Source organism: Myotis nattereri (assembly GCF_964212035.1).
Source record: "Myotis nattereri genome assembly, chromosome: 3".
Classification (NCBI taxonomy): domain Eukaryota; kingdom Metazoa; phylum Chordata; class Mammalia; order Chiroptera; family Vespertilionidae; genus Myotis; species Myotis nattereri.
In genome coordinates this window covers 28,865,781-28,888,744 of record NC_138077.1, presented here as the reverse complement: position 1 = coordinate 28,888,744, position 22,964 = coordinate 28,865,781, and the positions used below count along the sequence as shown (strand labels likewise).

Here is a 22,964-nt window from a genome sequence, read left to right as displayed (position 1 = left end):
TTAAATGAAGGAGGTGGGTGGATGATTAGATGCTTTGTAATGTGGCTGGAGCTAGTCTTAAACAAGTAAGCAAGTGTTTTCTCCGAATATGAACTTATTTTAGTTTGATCTTTTAATTTCTGCCAGGGAATGCCCAACTTTTAGGACAAAACTGTTAGTATGTAATAGGTGCTCAATAATTGCTTTTTAAATAGAAATAATAACATTCTTCACAACCTTTAACTTTTTCTTAAAATACCACTTTTCAAATTTTCTCGTGGTTTTTGTCTTCAATGAACGCAATCCAAATTTCTAAGCAATTACAGTATGAAAAAAATTCAGAAGTAGTGTATAATTTGAAACCTTAATGTACATCTACAAATCAGGTTTCTAAAATTGTAATTGTCTATATTCCCTGTTATGGTTGGAAGAAAGCAAGATATTAAATATTTTGTTATTGATTTGGATATAAAAAGTGATATTCGCCCAAATTAAAGGTCAGACAAATAAAGCTTTAATTGGAATAGTAACACTGGCTAGTTTTTACGCTTATTTATTGTATGACCTGTTCTGTGTTTTGTAAATAGCTTATTTATATCTCTTAAATACAGTTTGAGGTAGTTACTATGATTCTCTCTAGTTTATAGGTGAGGAAGCTAGAGCTTAGAAAGATTGAGTAATGAGCCAATGTCAGACAACTGACATTCAACCTGAGGCACCCTGGTTCCAGGCTCAGGGGTCTTAACCACCATGTATATTGCACAAACGAAAGCAAACAGAAACACAGTCAGTTACTTGGAATGATCCTGAAAGTGCTCAGTCACACTATTTCAAAGATCCAGGTCATTTGTCCTAGAAATTACACTATCATTTCACAAAGGTAATTAAATATATAAGCTACCTTTGACTTCACTAAGAGAATATGTGTATCAAAATAGTATTGCTGCCTGGCCGGTGTGGCTCAATGGTTGAGCATCAACCTATGAACCAGGTGGTCATGGTTTGAATCGTGGACAGGCACATGCCCTGTAGGGGTGTGCAGGAGGCAGCCGATCAATGATTCTCTCTCATCATTGATGTTTTTATCTCTCTCTCTCCCTCTCCCCCTCTCTGGAGTCAATAAAAAAAAATATTTTTGAAAAGTAGTATTACATCATTTGAGAAATTATCTGATTCCGAGTTGTAATTTCAGAAAGAAAGGCTATGAGAGATTATATGCTCTTAATCATTTCCTTGCTGGGGTATAAATGTTGCTAATTGGTGGCCTTTTTCCCCAGTTCCTCTTCTCCATTTATCTCCAGAACTGTCTTTGGTGAGAATATCTTACCTGGACTATTACAGCAGCCTCCTGTTTGTTCTCCACCCTGTCGCCCAAGGTATCGTCACAGTCCAACCAACAAAATATGCTGTATGACTCTCCTCCTTATTAAGAACAAAGAAATTGTTCTGTATTTTATTTTGAGTCATACACCCTAGCGACAGTCCAATGAAAGCTGTAGACTGTTTCTGAGTAAAACGAACTTTACACACATTATTCATTATTCTCCGGCATAGCTTATTAGGGATTTCAAATATCCCCCACCAGCCTGCTTCCTCACCTGATATTCCATCATTTATCCTGTCACCTGTACCCTGGTTGCGTGACATTTCCATTTTTTTTGTCATGCTTAGAATATTCTCCAAGTTCTGTCTTCTATGCATGCTCTTAGCTATCTGGAATGCAATGCTGGACTAGAGGAAGGCCTTGTGATGTGTCTGCCATGGGCAGCCTTCAAACGTCATTCTATAAGCTTGAGACTAGTATCTAGCTACTTAGAATCTCAATTTTATCACTGGTAAATGAGGGTGGTAACGATATTTATTTTTTTGGGTTTTTATAAAGCTGAAATGAGATAGTGAATGTAAAGCACTTGGCACTCAATAAATACCTATCTTTAATCCAGATTGATCATCCTCACCTTTTATGCCCTACCTCCCACCCCAGTGAGTGGATTTTGGGTTCCTTTCTGTGGCCCACAGCACCCAGGATGATACCTCTGAACATGTAACAGTACTTGACATTTTCTGTTTCTTGTCTGTTTCTCCATCTAGACAAGTTGTTCTTAATCCAGATTGCACACTTAAGTAATGTGGGAAGCTCTATAAAAAATGCCCCTCCTTGCCCTAGGCCAGTGTTGGTGAACTTTTTGAGCTCGGCGTGCCAGCATTTTGAAAAACCCTAACTTAACTCTGGTGCCGTGTCACATATAGAAATTTTTTGATATTTGCAACCATAGTGAAACAAAGACTTATATTTTTGATATTTATTTTATATATTTAAATGCCATTTAACAAAGAAAAATGAACCATAAAAATGAGTGTCATTGGTTCGCCATCACTGCCCTAGGCGGTTTGGCTCAGTGGATAGAGCGTTGGCCTGTGGACTGAAGGGTCCCAGGTTTGATTCCGGTGGATGTGTCTCTCTCACATTGATGTTTCTCTCTCTGTGTCTCTCCCTCTCCTTATCACTCTCTAAAAATCAATGGAGAAATACAGAAAGTAAATAAATAAATAAATAAATAAATAAATAATGCCCCTCCTTGGTCCAATTAAATCAGAGTCTGTGGCATGGTATGCAGTCATGGCTTATAAAGTTCTGCAGGGGATTTTCATGGTCAACCTTAGACTACAGACTCCTTGAGGGCAGGGATTCACCAGTGAACCCACTTCTGTCATGGAGCTGCACACTGAACGCCCACTCAGTGCATGCCCTAGAATGAGTGAATGCATGTGTGCATCATGGCCAGCTGCTATCCAGGCCTTATACAGTCAGAAAACTTTAGCCCATTTAATTATGAAAATGTAACACTCAAATTTAACATATTTTTAATAAATTTACATTTATACAATGGTAGGCAATACTTAAGCAGATAAGGGCATGCTTTAAGTTTTCTCAGAGTAGATGTTGCTTCAGGCAACTTTTTATCTATACATTTGTATGGTTAGTGATTCTTTTTTTTTTTTTTTTTCATTCTTTGGGACCTGAAGTCCTGTTGGTGGGAAGGTTTTATAAATCTCTTAAACTAAAGGGTGCTTAAATGCTTAGAGCTGAAATTAGTGGTCTGCCTGCCACTATAAGATTTCACACTGTTGGGTTACTATATATAATTCTATCCTGACTAGCATTTATTTTGTTGCGTTTCTCTTGGGAGTGTAGATGCAGATTTATATTTAACCTTCCTGTGTTCTTTCTTTTTAGTGACCTATCAATAATAGTGTTTGGCTGTAAAAATATGCACACTACCTTGCGAAAGGAAGAAGAAAGGGACTAATCGCATTAAAAGCAATAGCTCTAGCAATTTGTTGAAATTAACTTTTCCCCATAATGGCAGTAGTGCTTTCTTTTCTGAATGCCAAGTGGAAACTGATCTACAATAAAATGTGTCTTTTCATATAGTGAATAGTGTCAGATCACCATGACTACTAAAATCAACTGTCTCATCTAAATGCAAAAGATTTGTAAGTTTATTTTCAGGAGGATTTGATTTCAGAATGGCCTCTAGACACTAAGCTGAATGGTGGGTAAGGGAAGTAGATTCCTATCTTTTCTCATAAAGAGAATCATGACCTTATTACCTCAGTTCTGGCCTAGAAATTAAAATGTTATCAGCTCAACAAAAAGAAAGAAAATACATTACAAAAATGTCTCTAACTGTTAAGGGATCCCAGTGCAGAAAATGCACAGGTTCGATAGTTTTATTGGAATAATAATGATAGATTCTGGGACTATATTTAATTCCGTTACAATGTTATTTTCTCTTAGGTAATCAGCTCTGATGTGGGGTCAACAGTTTGCTTCTGGATGATAGACACTGGGCAGAAAATCAAACAATTTACTGGTTGTCATGGAAATGCAGAAATCAGCACTATGGCCCTGGATGCAAATGAGACACGGCTTCTGACTGGCAGCACAGACGGAACTGTTAAGGTAGGGACAGTTCTCACCAGACAAGAGGGGGCCAGAATACCGTGAGAGGAAACACAGTTTTGACTATATGTATTTGTGCTTTTTTTGGCCTGGCAAGAAAAGAGATGAGACAAGGTAAGAAGAGCTAAAGAACCCAAGCCCTCTAATAACAAAGCTGTTAGGAAAATAAAATTCTGTGGAAAAGTGAATAAATGGTTTTTCTGAATAAATTATTTAGAATGAAAGCACAACTTGGCTTTCTTATTTCAGAAGCTTTTTGCAGTGCTCTGGATAGAGGACTACTTTGGGGAATAAGAGGCCTGAATAATTTCCATGTGCTTCAGCTAATGTCTCTAGTTTCCTTTTCCTCAATTTATAAAAGGAGAAATCAGGGCAAGTACGTAAACTTTTCAACATGGCATAGATGCAACGTTTCCAGAAAATTAATATGTTAGAATCACCCCATTTTGTAATTTTTATTTTTATGTGAAGGTGAGGTGGTGAAGAAAGGGGGAAGAACAATCATAATCTTATTTATTATTTACCTTACACTCACACGATATTCTGCTTTGGGGCTTTTCTTTATCTTGCAACCATTATTAATTGCTTCTGGGAGAAAGATGATACTATTTTACTTTGCAGAAAATGATCAAATTTTTATGCCAAGTTAGATACAATCTGAAATCATGTCCATCAGTGAATCTTCCCTGCTTCCCCGGGCTCTGAGGGTAATGACAGTGTTTGATTGGAGATGACGTGTGCCACTCCGAGGCCACAGAGGGTACTTTTCTGAATAAGCTTTAAGTGGCTTGCAAACTTTCATATCTGGAGTCATGAGAGTGTTAATTAGATGTACCTTCCATGATAGGATGTCTGATACATTCAGAGTAAGGGACGCTATCTGGATATGTAGGTGTCATATAATGGAAGGTGGAGGCAAGTTTGAAGGAGGATTGCAGGCTGCTAATGGCCAGTGGGAAGGAGGTGCTATGGCATGTTACAGTGAACATCTCTGGGAATCAGCAGAATTTGATTAACCTCTAGTAAGGTTAATGGATGACCTATAGACTGAGAGATTGAGTTTAAGCAAAATAGACTCATTCATGGAAGGACTGACTGGTAAAAGGTGTGAGGGTAATGGAGTAATGCCAATCCTAATAGTCAAGGTGGAATAAAAAAAGAATAACTGAAAGTGGAGTATTAGGCAGAGGCTTATCAAAAGGAACAAGCAAGTGTCCCCACTACTAGTTGTGGGGAATGAGGCAGAACTGAAAAACAAGGGAAGTGGATTAGGTTCCCTCTACTCCTGTCATGGGAAGTAACCATCCAGAGTAGGGCAGACTTATTAATGGTTGCTAAAATGGTCCCAGCTAAGGGATGAGGTAGATTCTGGGGGCATCACATCCTTACAATACCTATGTGTGCTATTATTTCAGGTGGGCTTGTTTAGGAGCCATGGGTAGAAGAAAACAGAGTGACATGGGTGAGAAGATGTCACTGGCTCAGCTCAAGCTTTGACATCTTAGAAGCTAATGTGAATTTACTAGTATAATCTCAGCTTTTGAAGGTACATTTATCTTTATCACAATAGCACAACAGAATTCTGAAATTTGGTAACCTCTACATAGGACACATAAATCAGGGTTGAGCTACAGTGGCTGTATTTATGAAGAAACAAGAATGAATGACATTTTCCAATCTCATTTATCATTCGGCATCTAAAACCAATACCTCTGTAATCAAAGATTTAAAAGTATTGCCCTGTTTCTCAGGGTTTTGAAGTGTCTGTTTTTTAATTAATTAATGTTTTGAATAAATTAATCATGCATATAATACAATTTAAAATATAATATAGATATAAAGTCAAAAAAAATCTTTCACCCTTGTTTCCAGCTCCATACTGTGCCTGCTACTGTTTCCAGTTTCTTAGGCATGCTTCTATCTAGACTCTGAGCACCACTTCTTTCTTAACGGCAGCTCACTGTCCATGCTGTTCTGTATTTTGTGTTTTCCTGCTTGGACATTGATTCATATGAATACCAACAATAGTCATAATGTTAGCTAACATTTATTTCATGCTTACTATGAACCAGAAATTTTCCTAGCACTTCACACACACACACACACACACACACACAGTATGGTTGTTGCTTTTATTATCTCAGTTTTACAGCTGAGAAAACTGAAGCCCAAGAGATAAAGCGACTTGCTTAAGATTCCACAGCTGGTTTAGTTTTGGCTGAGCTTGGACACATGGAGGTGACTCATTCTTCTTAATGGCTCCATTATATATCACTGTATAGATATTCCATATTCTGATGCTCAGTCTCTTATTAGCTAACCAGTAAATGGATTCAAATCTTTAGTTTTTATAAACAATGTTTCAAGAATATTCTCCAGATTAAGCCATCTCACACATTTGAGTGTCTCTGTGTAATGTCTTTCTAAAAGTTGAATTTTTGAGTCAAAGTTTATATGCATTTTAAGTTTGACAGAAGGCCAGCTTGCCCTTTGTGCATGATGTACCAACAATGTCTCATAGCAAGGCATAGTTTTAACTGCTGGGGACCTAATGTCATTCTCTCTTAAAGCACACCTATTGGGTCTCGGTCCTCAGCAATGCCCGAGTGGGGTAATCTAGAATTGCCTGTGACTCCATAGGACTTAGTTCTAGCACCCGCTATCAAAAAGATGTTTTGTGGGCAGATGATGGAAAACTTGGTACAATGATCACTGAGTTTCAGGCTCTGTATTAGATGTTTAAAATTCCAAACACCCCTGAGGAGTAATGTTCCTGTGTCATAAATTAGGAATTTTAGGGAGACATACTAGTACTTAGAGTGAGAAACAGGATTTCAACAAACTCCAAAATGGGGCTCTTCATGATTTTAACTTGCCACCCCCTTAAAAATACCCACTAATTTGTTAGCCTTTGAATCAAACATGTATAGACTAAACTGGCAGTATTACTCATAGAGTTATACATATAATGGCTAAATTTCAATAGTGAGGGGATTTTCTTGAATTATTACATATTCTGAGTGAATCAACCCTAGTCCAGAATGGAAACACAAACATTTAGAATAATCTTATTACACTGTGCTGTTTCACTCATTGAAGAAGACATTTTCTTGTCTCAAAGGTGATTTTAATTTTTCTCTTAAAGGTGTGGGATTTCAATGGATATTGTCACCATACACTAAATGTTGGAAAAGAGGGAGTTGTGGATATTTCACAGATCCTGGTTCTTAAGAAGACAATACTGGTTACAGGCTGGGACAGGTATGATATACCTCACATAAAACTATAGGAAGAATGTTCTTATTGGAATCAAAATATAAAAGAAAAAAGAACATAGAAATCTTGACTGAATCTAAATCATTGACTTTCTGGTAACCTAGGTGAGTGAAATTGTTTGGAATTGACTGAATGCTTAGTGACAATACTATTATAAGATCATGTAGCTTGAGCAAGTTTAAGAATTGGTATAGGGCTTTCTACTGGCTTTGGGAACCTTCCTCTTCCTTTAACCATTGCAGGTAGGGACATAATACCACTTCCTGAGTATTAACTCCAAAAGTTTCCCAAATGTTATAGGCAATAAATTCTTAATGTGTAAATTACATTCTCTCAACTGTAAAAGGAGCTCATTCCTTCTTCTCGTGTTGCTTATTTTAAATTGCAGCACAAGAGGGAAATAGCCCACTGAATTCTGTGTTAGTACCTCCTTCATCTTAGTGCAGAGAGGCCCTTTCACAGCCCACTTACTGTTCTCAAGGAGCTATTCTTCCATTTCATTACAAGGGAAATTACTTTTCTTTCCTTTTTTTTTCCTGAGAGAACTAAGGGATCATGAACAGAGTCTTTTCTATGGCATTGTATAAGCACTAGGAAAAATTAAAGTGCTATGTTTTGAAAATATATTGTCCATAAATTCAACATTTCACAAAATATTGCTCTAATAGGTAATTTTCCCAGCATTATTCACTATAGAATTATGATCTGAAGGGTTTGAAGCTAGGATTAAACAGATTTCATACCTAGAAAGCTAGCAGTATATACCTGGGGATTTTTATCAATCACATGAAAGGCTTTTCTTCTAATGCAAATGTGCGTATGCAGACAAGCAGAGTGCCACACACAGCTCAGTTTCAGGGGAAGTTTGATTATAAGGAAGGAAATATAGACCGGATTATTCTACTTGATATTAAGAACTAATTCAATCATCCTCAACTTTGAAAGACAAGGCTTCTTCACATCCCTGGGAGCAATCATGAGCCATTAACAGCTCATAACGGTTCCAATAGACTATGGCCTAATGGTCTCTATAATTAGGTTGTGGCAGTGAATAACATTTAATTCTCTAATATCATGGCAGGGTAGATGTGTAGGATACAGCTGACCCAATTTAAATTTGGGACAGAACAAAAAGAATTTTAAAAATTAATCAGTGCAATTTACAACTGTAGAGATACCATTTTATTAATTATATTTTTAAGATCTCCATAGTTAGAAATTAGCATCACATGTAAGTGTTTTTTTTTATTGCTTACAGGGAAAATTTTTAAAAGATGAGGTGCGTAGAGTCATCTGAAAATGATTTAAAGGAGCATCCAATTTTCTGGTCTATCTTTGTGGGTGATCATGTCCTATAATCTTGGGGAGGAAGCTTGGGGAAGCCTGAAATGGGAGGAGGAAACGTTATCACTCTTCCCATCTTTCTCCACTTATTCCATCTTCCACAAGGTGGTCAAGACTTGGATCCCTTAGTTGGAATTGAAAGCTAAAAAAATGTATTTCCAATGACTTCATGTCACTTTATATTGTTGGATTTAAAAAATATATTTTCTAAGTCAGAGGACTTATATTAGAGTGGTTGCTGGAGGATCTTTGCAGGGATCTTTTTGCCAGGATGCATTTGACAAAAGAAGCAAAAGTATTAGTCAACTATTTGGTAATAGCTTGGGAAGGACGGTCCATTATGCCAATTCCTTAATAATTTAGGGATTAGAGAAGAAATAACTAGAAGACTGACAGTCAGCTCATCAAGCTTTCTTTAAAGCCCAGAGGAAACTGTTAAGCTGAAGCTTTAACTTCAGGCTCTATTGAAAAGAGCCGTGTTTGCTAATTTTGCCCAGGATGGAATCAGAATTCCACTTAGTTAGGGAGATAAAACTCATTTATTTTATCCATAGAGCTTTGTAGCACTCAGCACTTAACACACATTATCTAATTTAAACCTTGGCTTCACCTTGGAAGGTATGCGATATTTTATAGCTATCTCAAATCTCTGTCTTTAGCTCTTATCTCTCTAAACTCACTTTGCTGGGTATGTATGACTGCAATCCAAAAATCAACATATTCTAAACTGCATGCATTATTTATTCCCCTCTCCAAAACCTGTTAATAGCCAGAGACCTTGGTTTTCCCTTCTCACTCAACTTCACCACCAAGTAGTCACTAAGCCTTATCCATTTTATATTCTAAATATTTCTCAAACCTGTTCTCCTCACTACTACAACTGTGTAATTCAGAGCGTCATTCCCACATATACGAATGTCACAGCCTTCCCATTTGTCCTTTCCTCTAGTAATGCCCCTCTTTTACCTCTTAAATAAATACTGAACATTTTAGCTACAATGATTTCTTTCTACACTGCATTCTGTCAATGTCACTTCCCTGTTTGACACCTTTCAGAGTGTCTACATAATTAATTGAAGTTCCCACCAGCTTGGACCTATTCTTAGTTTCATTCTCACTCATTCTCCTGTACATTCCAAACTCAAGGAGCAACCTACTGTCAGGATGTTCCCATACACATTCACTGTTTCACACCCCCTTGTCGTTATGCTCTCCCTTTCCCAGCATTTTTCATGTGGCTAATGTGCATTCTTAATTGTAGTCTTGTTCACATATCCTCCCCACCAGGGTATCTCTTTACTCCCAGGATGGAAATATGCCTCCTTTTTGTCTTTGTGCTCTCTAGCTTCCTGCACTTTATCTAACATAGGAATAGAATACATATCATTGAGCAACTAATAGATAGATAGATAGATAGATAGATAGATAGATAGATACATACATACATACATAGATAGATAGATACATAGATAGATAGATAGATGATAGATGATAGATAGGTAGATGATAGACAGATAGATGATAGAGAGATAGAGAGAGATGATAGATAGATATAGTATGTATATTTATATAATGTCTGGTGCTTAATAGATGGTCAATGATATTAGTTATATAACAATTAATGTTTATTGACTAGATAAGGAATCTGATGATTAGCTAGATTAATTTATTATTAGTCACATTCTGAATAAAAGGCATGCAGGGTAGATATTAAAATCTATTCTCTCTTCACAATAAATCAGAAAGTTAAGTGTTACCAACTCTCTTCTATAAGAAAGGAAACGAAGCTTGAAGAAGTTGGGCAGCCTGGCCAAGCTTACAGGCAGCTAAGTTAGAATTTGACACCAAAGTCCATACTCTTCACATTAGTTCTGAGTTACAGATGAAGTTGTTAAATCATGGGAAAGCAACTATATTCTTTTAAACAAGTAATTTGATTAAGTAGGTTGGTCATATCAATCAAAGGTAATGAATCATTTCTGTGCATTTGAAGAAGTACATAAAAATGTATTATTAACAGCACCTTAAAGTTCTAGAGTACCATTATTTCCCCCCTTTCTTTCCCTCAATTATTTTTAAATTGCACCTAAATTAAAAGCATTGAGTTAGGAACTATGATGGACTGAATATGAAGAAGTGTGATTCGTGCTCTCAGTGATATCACATCCTAATTGGGGAGTCAACATATACAAGGCAAGATATGGTAAATGCCACTGTAAAATTATCCCAAGAAAAACCTGAATTAGAGAGCCCATGTTAACTACTTAGAAATACTATAATTCTTATATAGAAAATATCTCTGTCAGAAAAAGGAAGCCCAAATTTAGAACTTCTAGAAATATGTTTCTTATCATTTTACGCAAAATAGACATAGGGTCAATTATATACCTGGCCATATTTATTTTGATAAGATTAAGTGAATGAATGATCAATTATCTTTGCATTTATTTAAAGTAGACATGTAATGTGTATATTATGGTAAAATAAAATAAATATCATAACAGTTTAGTATTTTATTTTGCCTTAAAATTCTGATTCTATACTTGTCAACTCTCTATAAAAATAGACTCAGACTCTTAGTTTTTTCCACTTTATTTCTCTTTCTGTTAAAGATGAGATCACTGTTTATGAAAATTTTTACCCCTTTTAAATACTTATTCCTATACAAACACTGAAAAAAAGAGAGAGAATCTGTTATATAACTTTAAATAATTCTGAAAGTATTATTTAAAAAAAATATTTTTTTATTGATTTCAGAGAGGAAGGGAGAGGAAGAGAGAGATAGAAACATCAATGATGAGAGAGAATCATTGATTGGCTACTTTCTGTGCGCCACACACACACACACACACACACACACACACACACCCGCCACCCCACTAGGGATCAATCTCAACCAAGCAACCCACCAGGAATTGAATTGTTGACCTCTTGGTTCCTGGGTCAATGCTCAACAGCTGAGCCACACCCAGCTTGGCTAAAAATATTCTTGATAGCAGCATTTTTCACAGTTTTGTAAAAAACTAGGTGCTCAAAAATAGCTGTTGATGTAATTTGATTTCTAAATGTATTTTTAAATGAAATGAGATTAGGGATTTGAAGTTCCTCAACAATAAAACTTACCTATCATGTGATATTAAATACTTAATGATTGCCTTAGTAAGAAACTATAATTCCATATGATTCAACTGGTTTATATTATTAGGCTAAGAATCAGAATGAAAACTTCCAAAGTTGTGAGTTATTCTGAACAACCCTGCAAGAGGTCAGGAGGAGGCAGGAATTCACAAATGACCCTCAAACCTAATTTTGAGATGGTTTTAGTGTTTACAATTTGACTTCACAAATTTTAGGGAAATAGATAAAAATGACCTGACATATAGTAAACTAGTTCTCTGCCTTTGAGATATCTCTTTTTAACCTAAAAGTCAGTACATAGGTTCTTATAATTGGACTAACAACACATGAACAAGTAACCTCAAAGGGAACATGTAGTTGATTGTGTTCTTTTGTTCTTTCCAAGAATTTTTACATGATAAGTTTTAGTAAAAGCTATTTTCCTAACTCATTCATCCTAAAAGGTTGTTTCTTAAAACATTTTTTTAAAGTATTTTTCTGCACTTGAAAGGAAAAACTAATTTTTTCTCACAGAATTGGTCATTGTATTTAAATTCTGAGTTAGAGTTATGGTCATCTTCACAAGATGACACAATGATTCAGTAGCAGTGCTCTCAGGATTTCAGATATGAGTTGTGAAATGGAGCTAGTCAAATCCTTCAATGTCAGAAAGAACAATCTCAGACTCTGAAAATGGCCTTAAAATTGGCTCATTATGTACTTTAATTTTACTCTTGGCAAAAGTATGAACTTAAAAAAGTTATATTTGAAATGGACAAAGTAAGAACTACAGTGTGGATTCTGAAGGTATTTTAAGGATAACTGTCATTTCAGGTTGAGATTTTAAGGGAAAGGTGGCAGCTAATTAGTTTCTTGAGATTTTGACACACAAGGTCAAATATCAGAAGTGCTTCTTTTTGCACCATCTTATGAAAAAGGATTTTGTGCCTTTGGGTGGTACTCCCTAACCACATCTAGTTAATATGGGTATCTTGGGGAAAAGATATTTGACATTGAATGTTAGCTGAGAGATAATAGAAGAGCTAGAAGATTAACCTCTTCCCTGTCACTCCCACCTCACATTCTCCATTCTCACTCCCACCCCACATTCTCCATTCCCTGTCACTCCTATCTCACACTCTCCATTGAAGGTTAATCTCTTCAATCAAATCAACAGTTAAAGAGAGCATTAAAAGTATATACATATAGAGCTATAATGATATTAACTATAATTTCAGAACTGAAAATTACCTTATTTATATTATCACTAGTGTCCGGTGCACAGATTCATGCACATTGAAAGGAAATTAATTAGAAGAAATATCTTAATATCGCTATTCGCCCTTTCTCTATAATAGAAGTGTCAACCAAATTCACGATTGACGATGACAGGTCAAAACACATGTGTGCAATTGGTGCCAGCGAGAGCTTGATATGTATCACACATGCCCAAGTTAACTTAGCCTTTTATATATATATAAAATAAACTTGCTTAATTGGACCTGCTTTCTGATTTAGCTAAACTTTTTTCAACCCAGTGAAGCACCCCAACTTCTCTTTCAGGTAATTGTCAGCAGCACAGCAGTAAATATCAACACGAGGCAGATAATTATTGTGGATCACACAGGGAGAACAAAGGGTAAAATACTTAACTGCAGCAGTGTTTGACTATATTCTGCACCATGAGAAAACCTGAAGTCATTTTCAAGGTCCATTATTTCTTACTTCTTTTCAGTCGGGTCAAGTTTCTAAACTTTCTAAATCTTCATTTTCTGGCTAATGAAAAGAAAATAGTATTCTACCAAGTCTCCTATCTACCTACTCCAGGACTTCTGTGAGGATTAAATGAGATGAAGCATGGGAAAATGCTTCACAGACATTTAAAGTATAAATTGTTTGCACCTGGCTACAAAGCAGGTCAGGTTCCTGGGCTGAAGAAACTCCAAGGAAGCTAGTTGCTAGGGAGAGGAAGCTGGGTGTTGCTGCATGATGTCATTACCAGGCACCCACAGCAACCATTTCCAGGTTGGGCTGGGCTGTGGGCTGCATTTTGCTCCATGGGGTCTTGGCAGCATTGGCTGCCAAGATTTGGTGGGGTGTTGCTCCAGGGTGGTGGTGGGGACTGTGTCCCACTTTGGGGAAGCTGAGTGTTGGTTTGTTGGTTTGTCTACACCAGGTCCATAGTGCCATTTATTTGTAAATGGCCAGTGTGTGTAATGGCAACTCCTGTGTTGAGTGTCTGCCTCCTGGTGGTTTATATATATCTTGATAAACCTCATATTAAAATAGCATCAATATTAAATTATTAAAAAATAGAATTATTCATCCACTGATTCAGCAAATAAGTGCCCATTATGTTCTAGGTACTGTTCTAGGAACTGCTGATGAAGAAAGGAACAAGGTCTCTGCTCCCCTAGGGCTTATGTATGGCAGAATAAATGGGAAGAAACAGACAAATAAACATAGACCACAATATCATATACAGATAATGTAATAAAGAAAAATTATGTAGGTGAGGATGAGATACTCAAGGAGTCTTTAGGATCACCAGAGAAGATTTACTTGAGGAGGCAATAATTGAGCAGAAATTTTTCATTCAGTCACGTGACAAATATTTATTGAACACTCAGAATACGTAGGTCACTATGCTTGCTACTGTGGGGTTGCAGAATAAGACAAGCTCTCTGGCTTCTGAGAGCTTACAAACCAGCAGAGAAGTGAAAACTACATAATATTTATTAAAGTGAAACGTGAACAATGTAAGAGGTCAGAAGAGGAAGCTATTTCTTTCAACTCTAGTAATTAAGGAAGCCTACCAGAACAAGATAGGCCTTAGACAATGGGTGCATGGATAGTAGATATGGGTCTGTGTGTGAAAGGAAATCCATATAGGGATGGAAGAACACATCATGAGTGACACAGAGCAGTTAGAAGCATAAAGGGTGCCTAGAAAACAAGAAAGGTGCTTAGAGGAGAGCAATAAGAATATTGCTTGGATTGACCAAGGAGACGTAGCCCCTGAATACTCCTAACAGTTCAAAACAGCTCCTGCAAGCAAGAACTTTATTTGAAACCTTATATTTTGTCTTTAAAATCCAGGGGAAACTTGCATTCTATTATATCAATTCACCTATCCTTATTTTGATGTCAAAATTATTTTCTCCAAAACTCTTTGAGTAAAATGAACACGTAGGAAGGAATTCTGTATGTACCCTGTGGCTTCCAGTAGCCCTGTCAAATATTTGGTTGGACATCCGAATTTTATTTTAAAAAGCAAGGATAGTAGAATAGAGAGAAATTATTCTTAAAAATTGTATTGGACCCAAATATTATTGGGTTTTTAATAACAGGCCCACACACTTGAATTTCTTTTCATGTAGGAAACTGAAAACTAGTAAATGTTTTTCAACAGAGCATGAGCTTTAACTTTGCTCATGCTGTCTCCCCACTCTGCGTAGACTGCCTTCCTCTTTCAAATCCTACCCATCTATTACGGTTCAGCTTCAATATGACCCCTCCACTCAGCCTTCTGCGATTTCTATACTTGGAATTCCATGGCAGTTTGACCAGTAATTTCTTGGCATTTACCACATTTCATTGCATTTTAGTCGTTTATGTTCATGGCTCTATTTCCTGCAGAATAGAGACTTCTACAGAGGAAATAAGAAATGCTTATAGTATAAATGCATTTTAAGAGCTCCCTGAAATGGAATCAGTCATCTAGTAGCAAGATGAAGAGTGTACCAGAGATGGGTAGACAAGAGGCAGTGAAAGTGATGAAGAGACTGTTACAATTGTTCAACCATGAGTGAGCACTGAACTAGGAAGTTGTCACTGGCTATTACAAGTAAAAAGGAAGAGTAAATATATAACATCTCACAAAGGTAGAATCTGAGTATTTAACCTGACTGAAAAAGAGAAAGACATGCAGGAGGCTGAAATTATGGTCATAATAGGGAATTTAAGGAGGGCTGATGTGGAGGGTAGATGAAAATTTTGGATTTTTGATATGTTGCTAATGTGAGCATTATATGCAACTGTCAACTGGCAAGGGAGAACTATTCAACACTGGAAAAAGTTATAAATGAAGGGAGTTTTAAGAACCATTTATAAGTGAGATATGGGCTCATGGTGGTCTACAAAATTCCTGAACAAGCTCTTTTGAGTAGAGAGATGGATTGGAAGAATGACAATAAGGAATGTCCATATTAAAAGAGGAGAGAGAAAAGGAAGGGAAAATAGAGAATAGGGAGTGAAAGTCAGGGAGGCAAGAAGAGACGCAGGACATACTAGAAACAAAAGACTTTCTAGGAGGAGAAAGCCACATCCATCAGAGAATGAGGAGTTACAATGATAGGACAATTGGGAGACCTTCATAGCTGTAGGAATAGAAGGAAGATCTCTGGGAGATGAAGAGAATGAGAGTGAAGTCATCAAGCCTGTGGTTACAGACGCTCATTGAGCTGTGTGTGGCTTTAGAAGGAGGAAGAGGCTTAGCATAGGCCGGTAGCCAGAGTCCAAATCAAGTGGGAACTGGGTAGTATTAATACCCTCACAATTTAGTTTTTCTGCTCCTCACTTCCCCATCAAGCACCAGGCATTTCATTCTCTGCCCATCCTAGCCTGTCCTCAAATTCACTGTCAGGACCCCAAGATACTGACCTTCTTTAAATGATTATTTCTGTTCAAAACGTATCTGTCCTGTGTACCATTCCTTTGGAGTGGCATTTTCCAAGTGTGTTCCCCAATTGGTAGTGCTTCATGACACTGTATGTGAAAGGACTCTGTGGTCAAGTAAGTCTGGGAAATGCCTCAGGGTATGTTAACAAGTCCTGGATGCTCTGATGAAAAGAAATCTTGTCAGTTTTGTTCAAACTACCAAATATTATGTGTTCACAGGATCATCCCCTTTTTCATTGTCACAGTCACAAAACTCTTAGTGGCTCCATACAGGGAAACTTTGCAGTAGGGTTCTGGTGATGAATAATTAATCTGATAAGTGCATACATGTTTGATATTAGTGATTGTGAAAGGATAATTAACCTTTTAATACTAAGTATTTATAATTTACCAGAGAATTTAATGAGAGTACCCAAGAGAAAATTTAATGTGGGAAGTTCAGTATCATGGATGTCATGTGGGGATTAAATTTTGGTTAGTGTAGTATTTTAGACCTCTCAAGTCACACTGCCCACGTTGACAATGGCTACTCAATATCTCTATTATTTTCAGATCCCCAGCTAAGTTGTATATCCTTTTTACTAGGGCTCTAACCGTGTTTCGACCTCAGAACTTCAATCAATTTTCCATCCACCCGGAGGAATGGGAAGGAGGAATACAGCACCGGGATGATATCATTTGTGCTGCCTTCTTACCTCCACAAACGCTTGCTACAGGTTAATTAAACCTTCACTTGACAACCAATGGTGAAAGTTTGGTTTCTTTTATCTCACTCACTTAAAAAAAAAATAAAATAAAAACTTTTCCCAACTGCAAAGTGAATAGATTTTTTTCATTTAAAGCTACTCTTGGTCCTTATTTCTAGGGCACCTGAGCCTGGCTACCTGGCTTTAGTCAGCCGTGGGCAAACTACGGCCTGCGGGCCGGATCCAGCCCATTTGAAATGAATAAAACTAAAAAAAAAAAAGACCATACCCTTTTATGTAATGATGTTTACTTTGAATTTATATTAGTTCACACAAACACTCCATCCATGCTTTTGTTCCGGCCCTCCGGTCCAGTTTAAGAACCCATTGTGGACCTCGAGTCAAAAAGTTTGCCCACCCCTGCTTTAGATCCTTTTTCACCACTTGCAACTCACGGTACTGGGGAAGTTATTTAAATCAGTTTCCTCTGTGCCACAGGGCTAACAATAGTGTATCCGCATCTTATTTTAGAGTGAAGATTGAATAAGATAATCTGTGTAAGGGCATACCTCAGTGTTCGGCAAACAGTAAGCTCATCAGCAAATGTTAGCTTTTAAAAAAATTTAAAAAATTGATTTCAGAGAGGAAGGAAGAGGGAGAGAAGAGAGATAAAAACATCAATGATGAGAGAGAATCATTGATTGGCTGCCTCCCAGTCACCCCCTACTGGGGATTGAGCCTGCAACCTGGGCATGTGCCCTGACCAGGAATTGAACTGTGACCTCCTGGTTCATAGGTTGATGCTCAACCACTGAGCCACACCAGCTGGACATAAATGGGAGCTTTTATTTTTATTGTCCTTTTTCCAGGAGCAGCATTAGGGCTCTTGGATACAAATCACACTTCTGTGGCACTCAGATGTTTTATAATGGGAATGTATTAACCCTTTGGCACAATGCAGTCAAAGTGATATTGGTTAAAGACTGGCCTCATAAAATGTTGACAAATTTAAGTTCTTAAAAGGATCCATGGACAGACTTTGATGTGACATATTAAGGAGAAACAGTCATTGTTATATCATTTCTGGCCAAAGAAAACAATTTATAAAGGCAGATCGCACCATGAAATTAACAAGTCCATATTTTGACAGCCTACTCTTTTTTTCTTTTTTTAGAATCAAAAAATGTCATCAATTAAGAGGAATGAAAGTTTACAGGAAAACAGCCAGGATAGCTATGAAGTGTTGCAATATGAAGTTTACTGCTCTATCTGCACTTAAAGTTGCAGTGTTTTTTAGGACTTTCCTGATTACCTTCCAGCACAGCCAACACTGCTATTCAATTTGCTTTATAGCTGCTGGAAGTCCACCCCCGCAGGGAGTAGCTCATACTGCAGGATAATGGCAACAATCTGTAAGGCTGTAGAGCTGTTATTCTGAAGTGTCATAAAATACCACTGTAATTGGTGAATAGATGATGTCTTCATTCATTCTCATCCCATCAGTCCTATGTGCAAATGTTTGTTTAAGCCCTTTGAAAGTAGGACATTTCAAAAGCACAGGAGAAGATAGGTGCTCTGATGGACAGCTAATCTATGGAGATATATCATCGATGGTCAATTTATGAGTTGCACAGGGGCTCTCTCCAAGACAGGACAGGACTTAGTATGTATTACTCTCTTCTCTCTCCAAATCCCAAGAAAGGCACCATATGTACACCCCACTCAAACTCAGCCTTTCCCCTCTGCTCTTTACTGGATATTGACACTCTGCTCAGTAGGGAGTTGTCCTCATTAAGCTGCTGAGAACAGAGACTTGGTCAGACTTAGCCTCATTCATTGGGTTTTTCTATGTTCTCTGCGATGAGCAGTAAGAAAAGACTTTCTGTAGGAAAAACTTTAGGATTGGAGAAAGTAATATGCAACAAATAATATAGGAGGGAGGGAATGAAAAGAAGACACACACATCAAAAAGGAGATATGGGAAACAAACCTAGAGAAACTTGATTTGGCTGCCCTCACTTCTTAAAAAAAAGTATGATAATTATTAACACTTTTTGGTACTTATAATATGCTAGGCACTATTCTAGGTACTTCTCATTTTGCACATCAACCCTAAGAAATACAATTTTAACCCAATTTTTTAGATGAGGAAATTGTGGCATCATCTAATTAAATAACTCGCCCAAGATTACACAGCTAGTAGGTGGCAGAACGACGACTCAAACTCAAGGTGTTTAATTGCAAAGCCCTTATTCTATCAAATAAAAAGATAGAGTAATTTTTATCATACGTAATGCATACATATGTTTTAAAGATTGTTAAGTTCCAAGTTTTAATAAAAATACTAATTGTATTATTCACTCGTCTCCAAAAATATATAGAGTACCTACTATGTGACAGATTCCATGTAAGGTCTTATACTAATGACTTCTTCTCATTGCTCTTGCTCATATTCCTCTAACTTTCTGCCAATGTATGTTCTCCATGCTGGCTCATATAGGGAGTTATGATGGAGAAATTGTTCTGTGGAACAGCAGCACAGGAAATGCTCACTATGTCCTTCATCCCGATTACCAGAGGCTGCTACAATCAAAATCAGGTGAGTGCAAGTTTGAAACTAAAATAATGTGGCTGAGTCAGGCCACAGCAGGCCTGGTTGTTTATATATGTACTGTTGCAGCTTGCTCCTAAATTATAGATGATTGGCTATAAGCGCAGGGGATTAGTGATATTGTTGTCTTGTCAAAGTGACTTTAAAAAATTCTTGAGATTTACTTGGCTTAGCAAATTCTCCCTGGCATGACATTTTTTTCTCCATATACTATATCAGTGCTTCTGAATTACTGACAGCAGGGAGCAGACTCTCATTTCTATCTAGTTTAGTTGTTGCCAATAAACTTCACCAAATTGCCTTTGAGTGAACCTTGGGTACCCCTTGGTAAGAAAATGGGAACTCATGTGCACTTGATTGGCTGTTCAGGCTCAGTCTAGGGCTTGTATTAAATATTATGCCACCTGGAAATCTTAAATTATTTCTTGTTTTAGAAACTTGTGGGAGCGTTAGATGGGAGTATATTGTATTTTATGGGAATTTAGCAGAGCACATGAATATTTTATACTTGAGCAAAATGTCCTGACAATTGCCTTTCACATTTTATTTTAGTTTTGTTAGATACTAAAGATTTTTCCTTAGACTAATTTATTTGAGTAATGAATATGTAATTTCTCATGGCCCAGCATGGTTCTCTTGTCTCAATTGGATAAACTCACAAAGGCTGAATTGGACCGTAGGAAAAGACTGATCATTAGATATAGTTTTTTTGTTTGTTTGTTTTTGTGTGTGAAAAGTTGAGGGACTGATTTGATCAGAGTAAAGGAACATAGTTAAGAGATTTAGGACTGACTAGCCTGCAGGCCCCAAATTCTGACCTGCTTTATGTACAAGGAGCTAAGTATTAGGGCTCATCTGAACCCTCCATGGAGAGGATGGAATTCTGCCTCTTCCTCTATATTGGCCTTCAGGGGAGAACCATCTTGGTCTCATGGCAAACCTAACTGTGGCTACAATTAAAGCATAGAGGTAGAAAATAAAGGAAAGCAGATAGCATCAAGTTTCTAAAAGCCACAAGAGGCATTGCTATAGATTTCTTGCCTTAAAAATTTGAAGATACTTCTGTATAGATTTTTCATAACTGTGTGCAGACTATTCATACATCCTAAGATGAATATCCCTAGTTTTTATTAGTGTAGATTGGAGATAGTGTCATGAAATAATCAAAATCCCATTAGGAATGTCCTTTCCAAAGTAACTCACTAATAAATAATATTGCTAAAATGATTGTTTAAATATATTTAAATAGTTATTATGTCTCATCTTTATTAAATTATTTGCAAGGTTAATATTCATGATTAATAAGCTGCAAATGCTATGATAATAGAATCACATTTGTCTTGAATATATCAAGATCTCTAAGATGTGACTATAAAATGAAGTACTTATGAATTCATATCAAGGAAAAACTCTGTAAGTGTGTATGGAATATGCAAACAAAAAGGCAATCAAACAGTCCTTCAAGTTGGGGTTCAGAAAGTGAATAGCAGAAGGCTGATGGATATTGAGTGGAAACCTATTCTGAGACTTGATGGGGTCATCTGAGCCTGTGATGAAGTGGGCCTCTTGTTCATAAGCATTTGTTTGAAAAGCAGATGTTTCTGTTCATTAAGACACCTGGCTTTGTCTCTATCACACATATAGAGCCTCAAAAGCTCCTCAGTGCTGCGAGGAGCTGCTCCAGCTGCCCCACAGCAGAGCCGGCTACCCTGGGAGCCAGCTCCTATGAGGCTGGCACCGAGTGTGATAACGCTGTGATGAGACTTTGCTTCCTTGAAGCAAGAAAAAACATTGCAGCGACAGGTAAACTGTATACTTATATTTTGACTGCAGAGTGCTTTGATATATTGTAAAATGTTGGCAAAGGGTGCAATAAAGAGAATTCAATATAATTGTATCTAAGCATTGTAGAGTTCGACTGTGTCTAGCTAACAGTCAGTACTGGATCATGGGAGGCCTTGACCGCGAATGAAGTTAGGGTTCAGGAGGATGGGTCCAAGAATAGGAACTAGACTAGACACCATCAGCAATATATACACTATTGCATACACCAGAATCAGAGTGAGAAAAACTCAGGCAAGCTACTTACTACGGGCAACAATCAGAATTGGTGTTCCAGCCATGACATAAAGAGGTTTGGTAGGGCAGAGAGCACAGTAAGAAATATGCAATATCAGATAACATACCATAGCATTGTACACTTGACACCTATACAATCTTACTAACCAATGCCAGTCCTATAAATTTAATTTCAAAAAATTAAAAAGAAGAAAAATGCTCCAAATATGTGAGGTGAGCTTAGGTCTACATGCAGCAGAACGTGGGACAGCACTGGCACCTGGTTCAGATGGGCTGGGGGCAAATAGTGAGAAACTTGGAGATTGGAGGCAATAGCAAAATTTAAAATAACTGCCTACTTTTTGTCTTAATAATTGGGACAGGAACTTACACTTTGGGTATCTTTACCAGCTGTGCATCAGGTCCTGGTTAGAGCTTCTGCTGAGAGGCATGCCAACACTGGTGCTGCCACATGATTTACTGTAGTTATTTAATAGAATACAGATGAAATATACATTTTCTTAATTTCTCCTCCATGTTCAATGGCTATGTTATCTTAGTGCTAATTCAGCCCATGTTTACCCAAAATAAAAATCTTTTGAGAATAATACATATTTTTTACTTTTTCTCTAAAATTGGCCTAGAACTAACCTTTCATCTTCCATTTGTATATGCTTTGTAGAAGCACTTTATCTAAATTATTCTTCTGTGGCAAAGTTTCTATTATTATTTGATAAATCTGTAGATGACTTTCAATTTGCTTCACCAATGTACTGCCGATTAACAATCATATCTGCTTAAAGTAGAAATAATAGCATGTAGCTGCTATATATATATATATATATATATATATATATATATTAACATATATATATGTTAAAAGTGCTTTTTCTTAACATTAGGAATCTAGACATATATGTGTTATATGTTTAAAACAACATATCTGAACCATGCTTTCTTTTTTTAAAAAATATATATATATATATTTCAGAGAGGAAGGGAGAGTGAGAAATACAAACATCCATGATGAGAGAATCATCCATTGGCTGCCTCCTTTACGCCCCACACTGGGCCCACAATCAAACCCTGACCAGGAATCAAACCATGACCTCTGGTTCATAGGTCAACTCTCAACCACTGAGCCACATTGCCTGGACTGCACTATGCTTTCTCTATTCATTTTTTCATATTCAATTTATAAGTAGAAAATCTGCGTGATTTTCATATAAAATTTTTCAACATTAAA

General features: G+C 37.0%; 1 protein-coding gene across 1 annotated transcript in view; it reads left to right on the top strand.

Moving 5' to 3' along the window:
* WDR49 (WD repeat domain 49) overlaps positions 1–22,964 on the top strand; it is a gene marked incomplete at both ends in the record, with an annotated part of 111,060 nt that overhangs the window by 69,141 nt on the left and 18,955 nt on the right. The window contains 5 exons of the mRNA XM_081085958.1: positions 3,782–3,946; positions 7,092–7,207; positions 16,949–17,079; positions 19,550–19,648; positions 21,305–21,463. Coding sequence (XP_080942084.1) covers positions 3,782–3,946; positions 7,092–7,207; positions 16,949–17,079; positions 19,550–19,648; positions 21,305–21,463 — 670 coding nt within the window. The remainder of the gene's footprint in view (positions 1–3,781; positions 3,947–7,091; positions 7,208–16,948; positions 17,080–19,549; positions 19,649–21,304; positions 21,464–22,964) is intronic.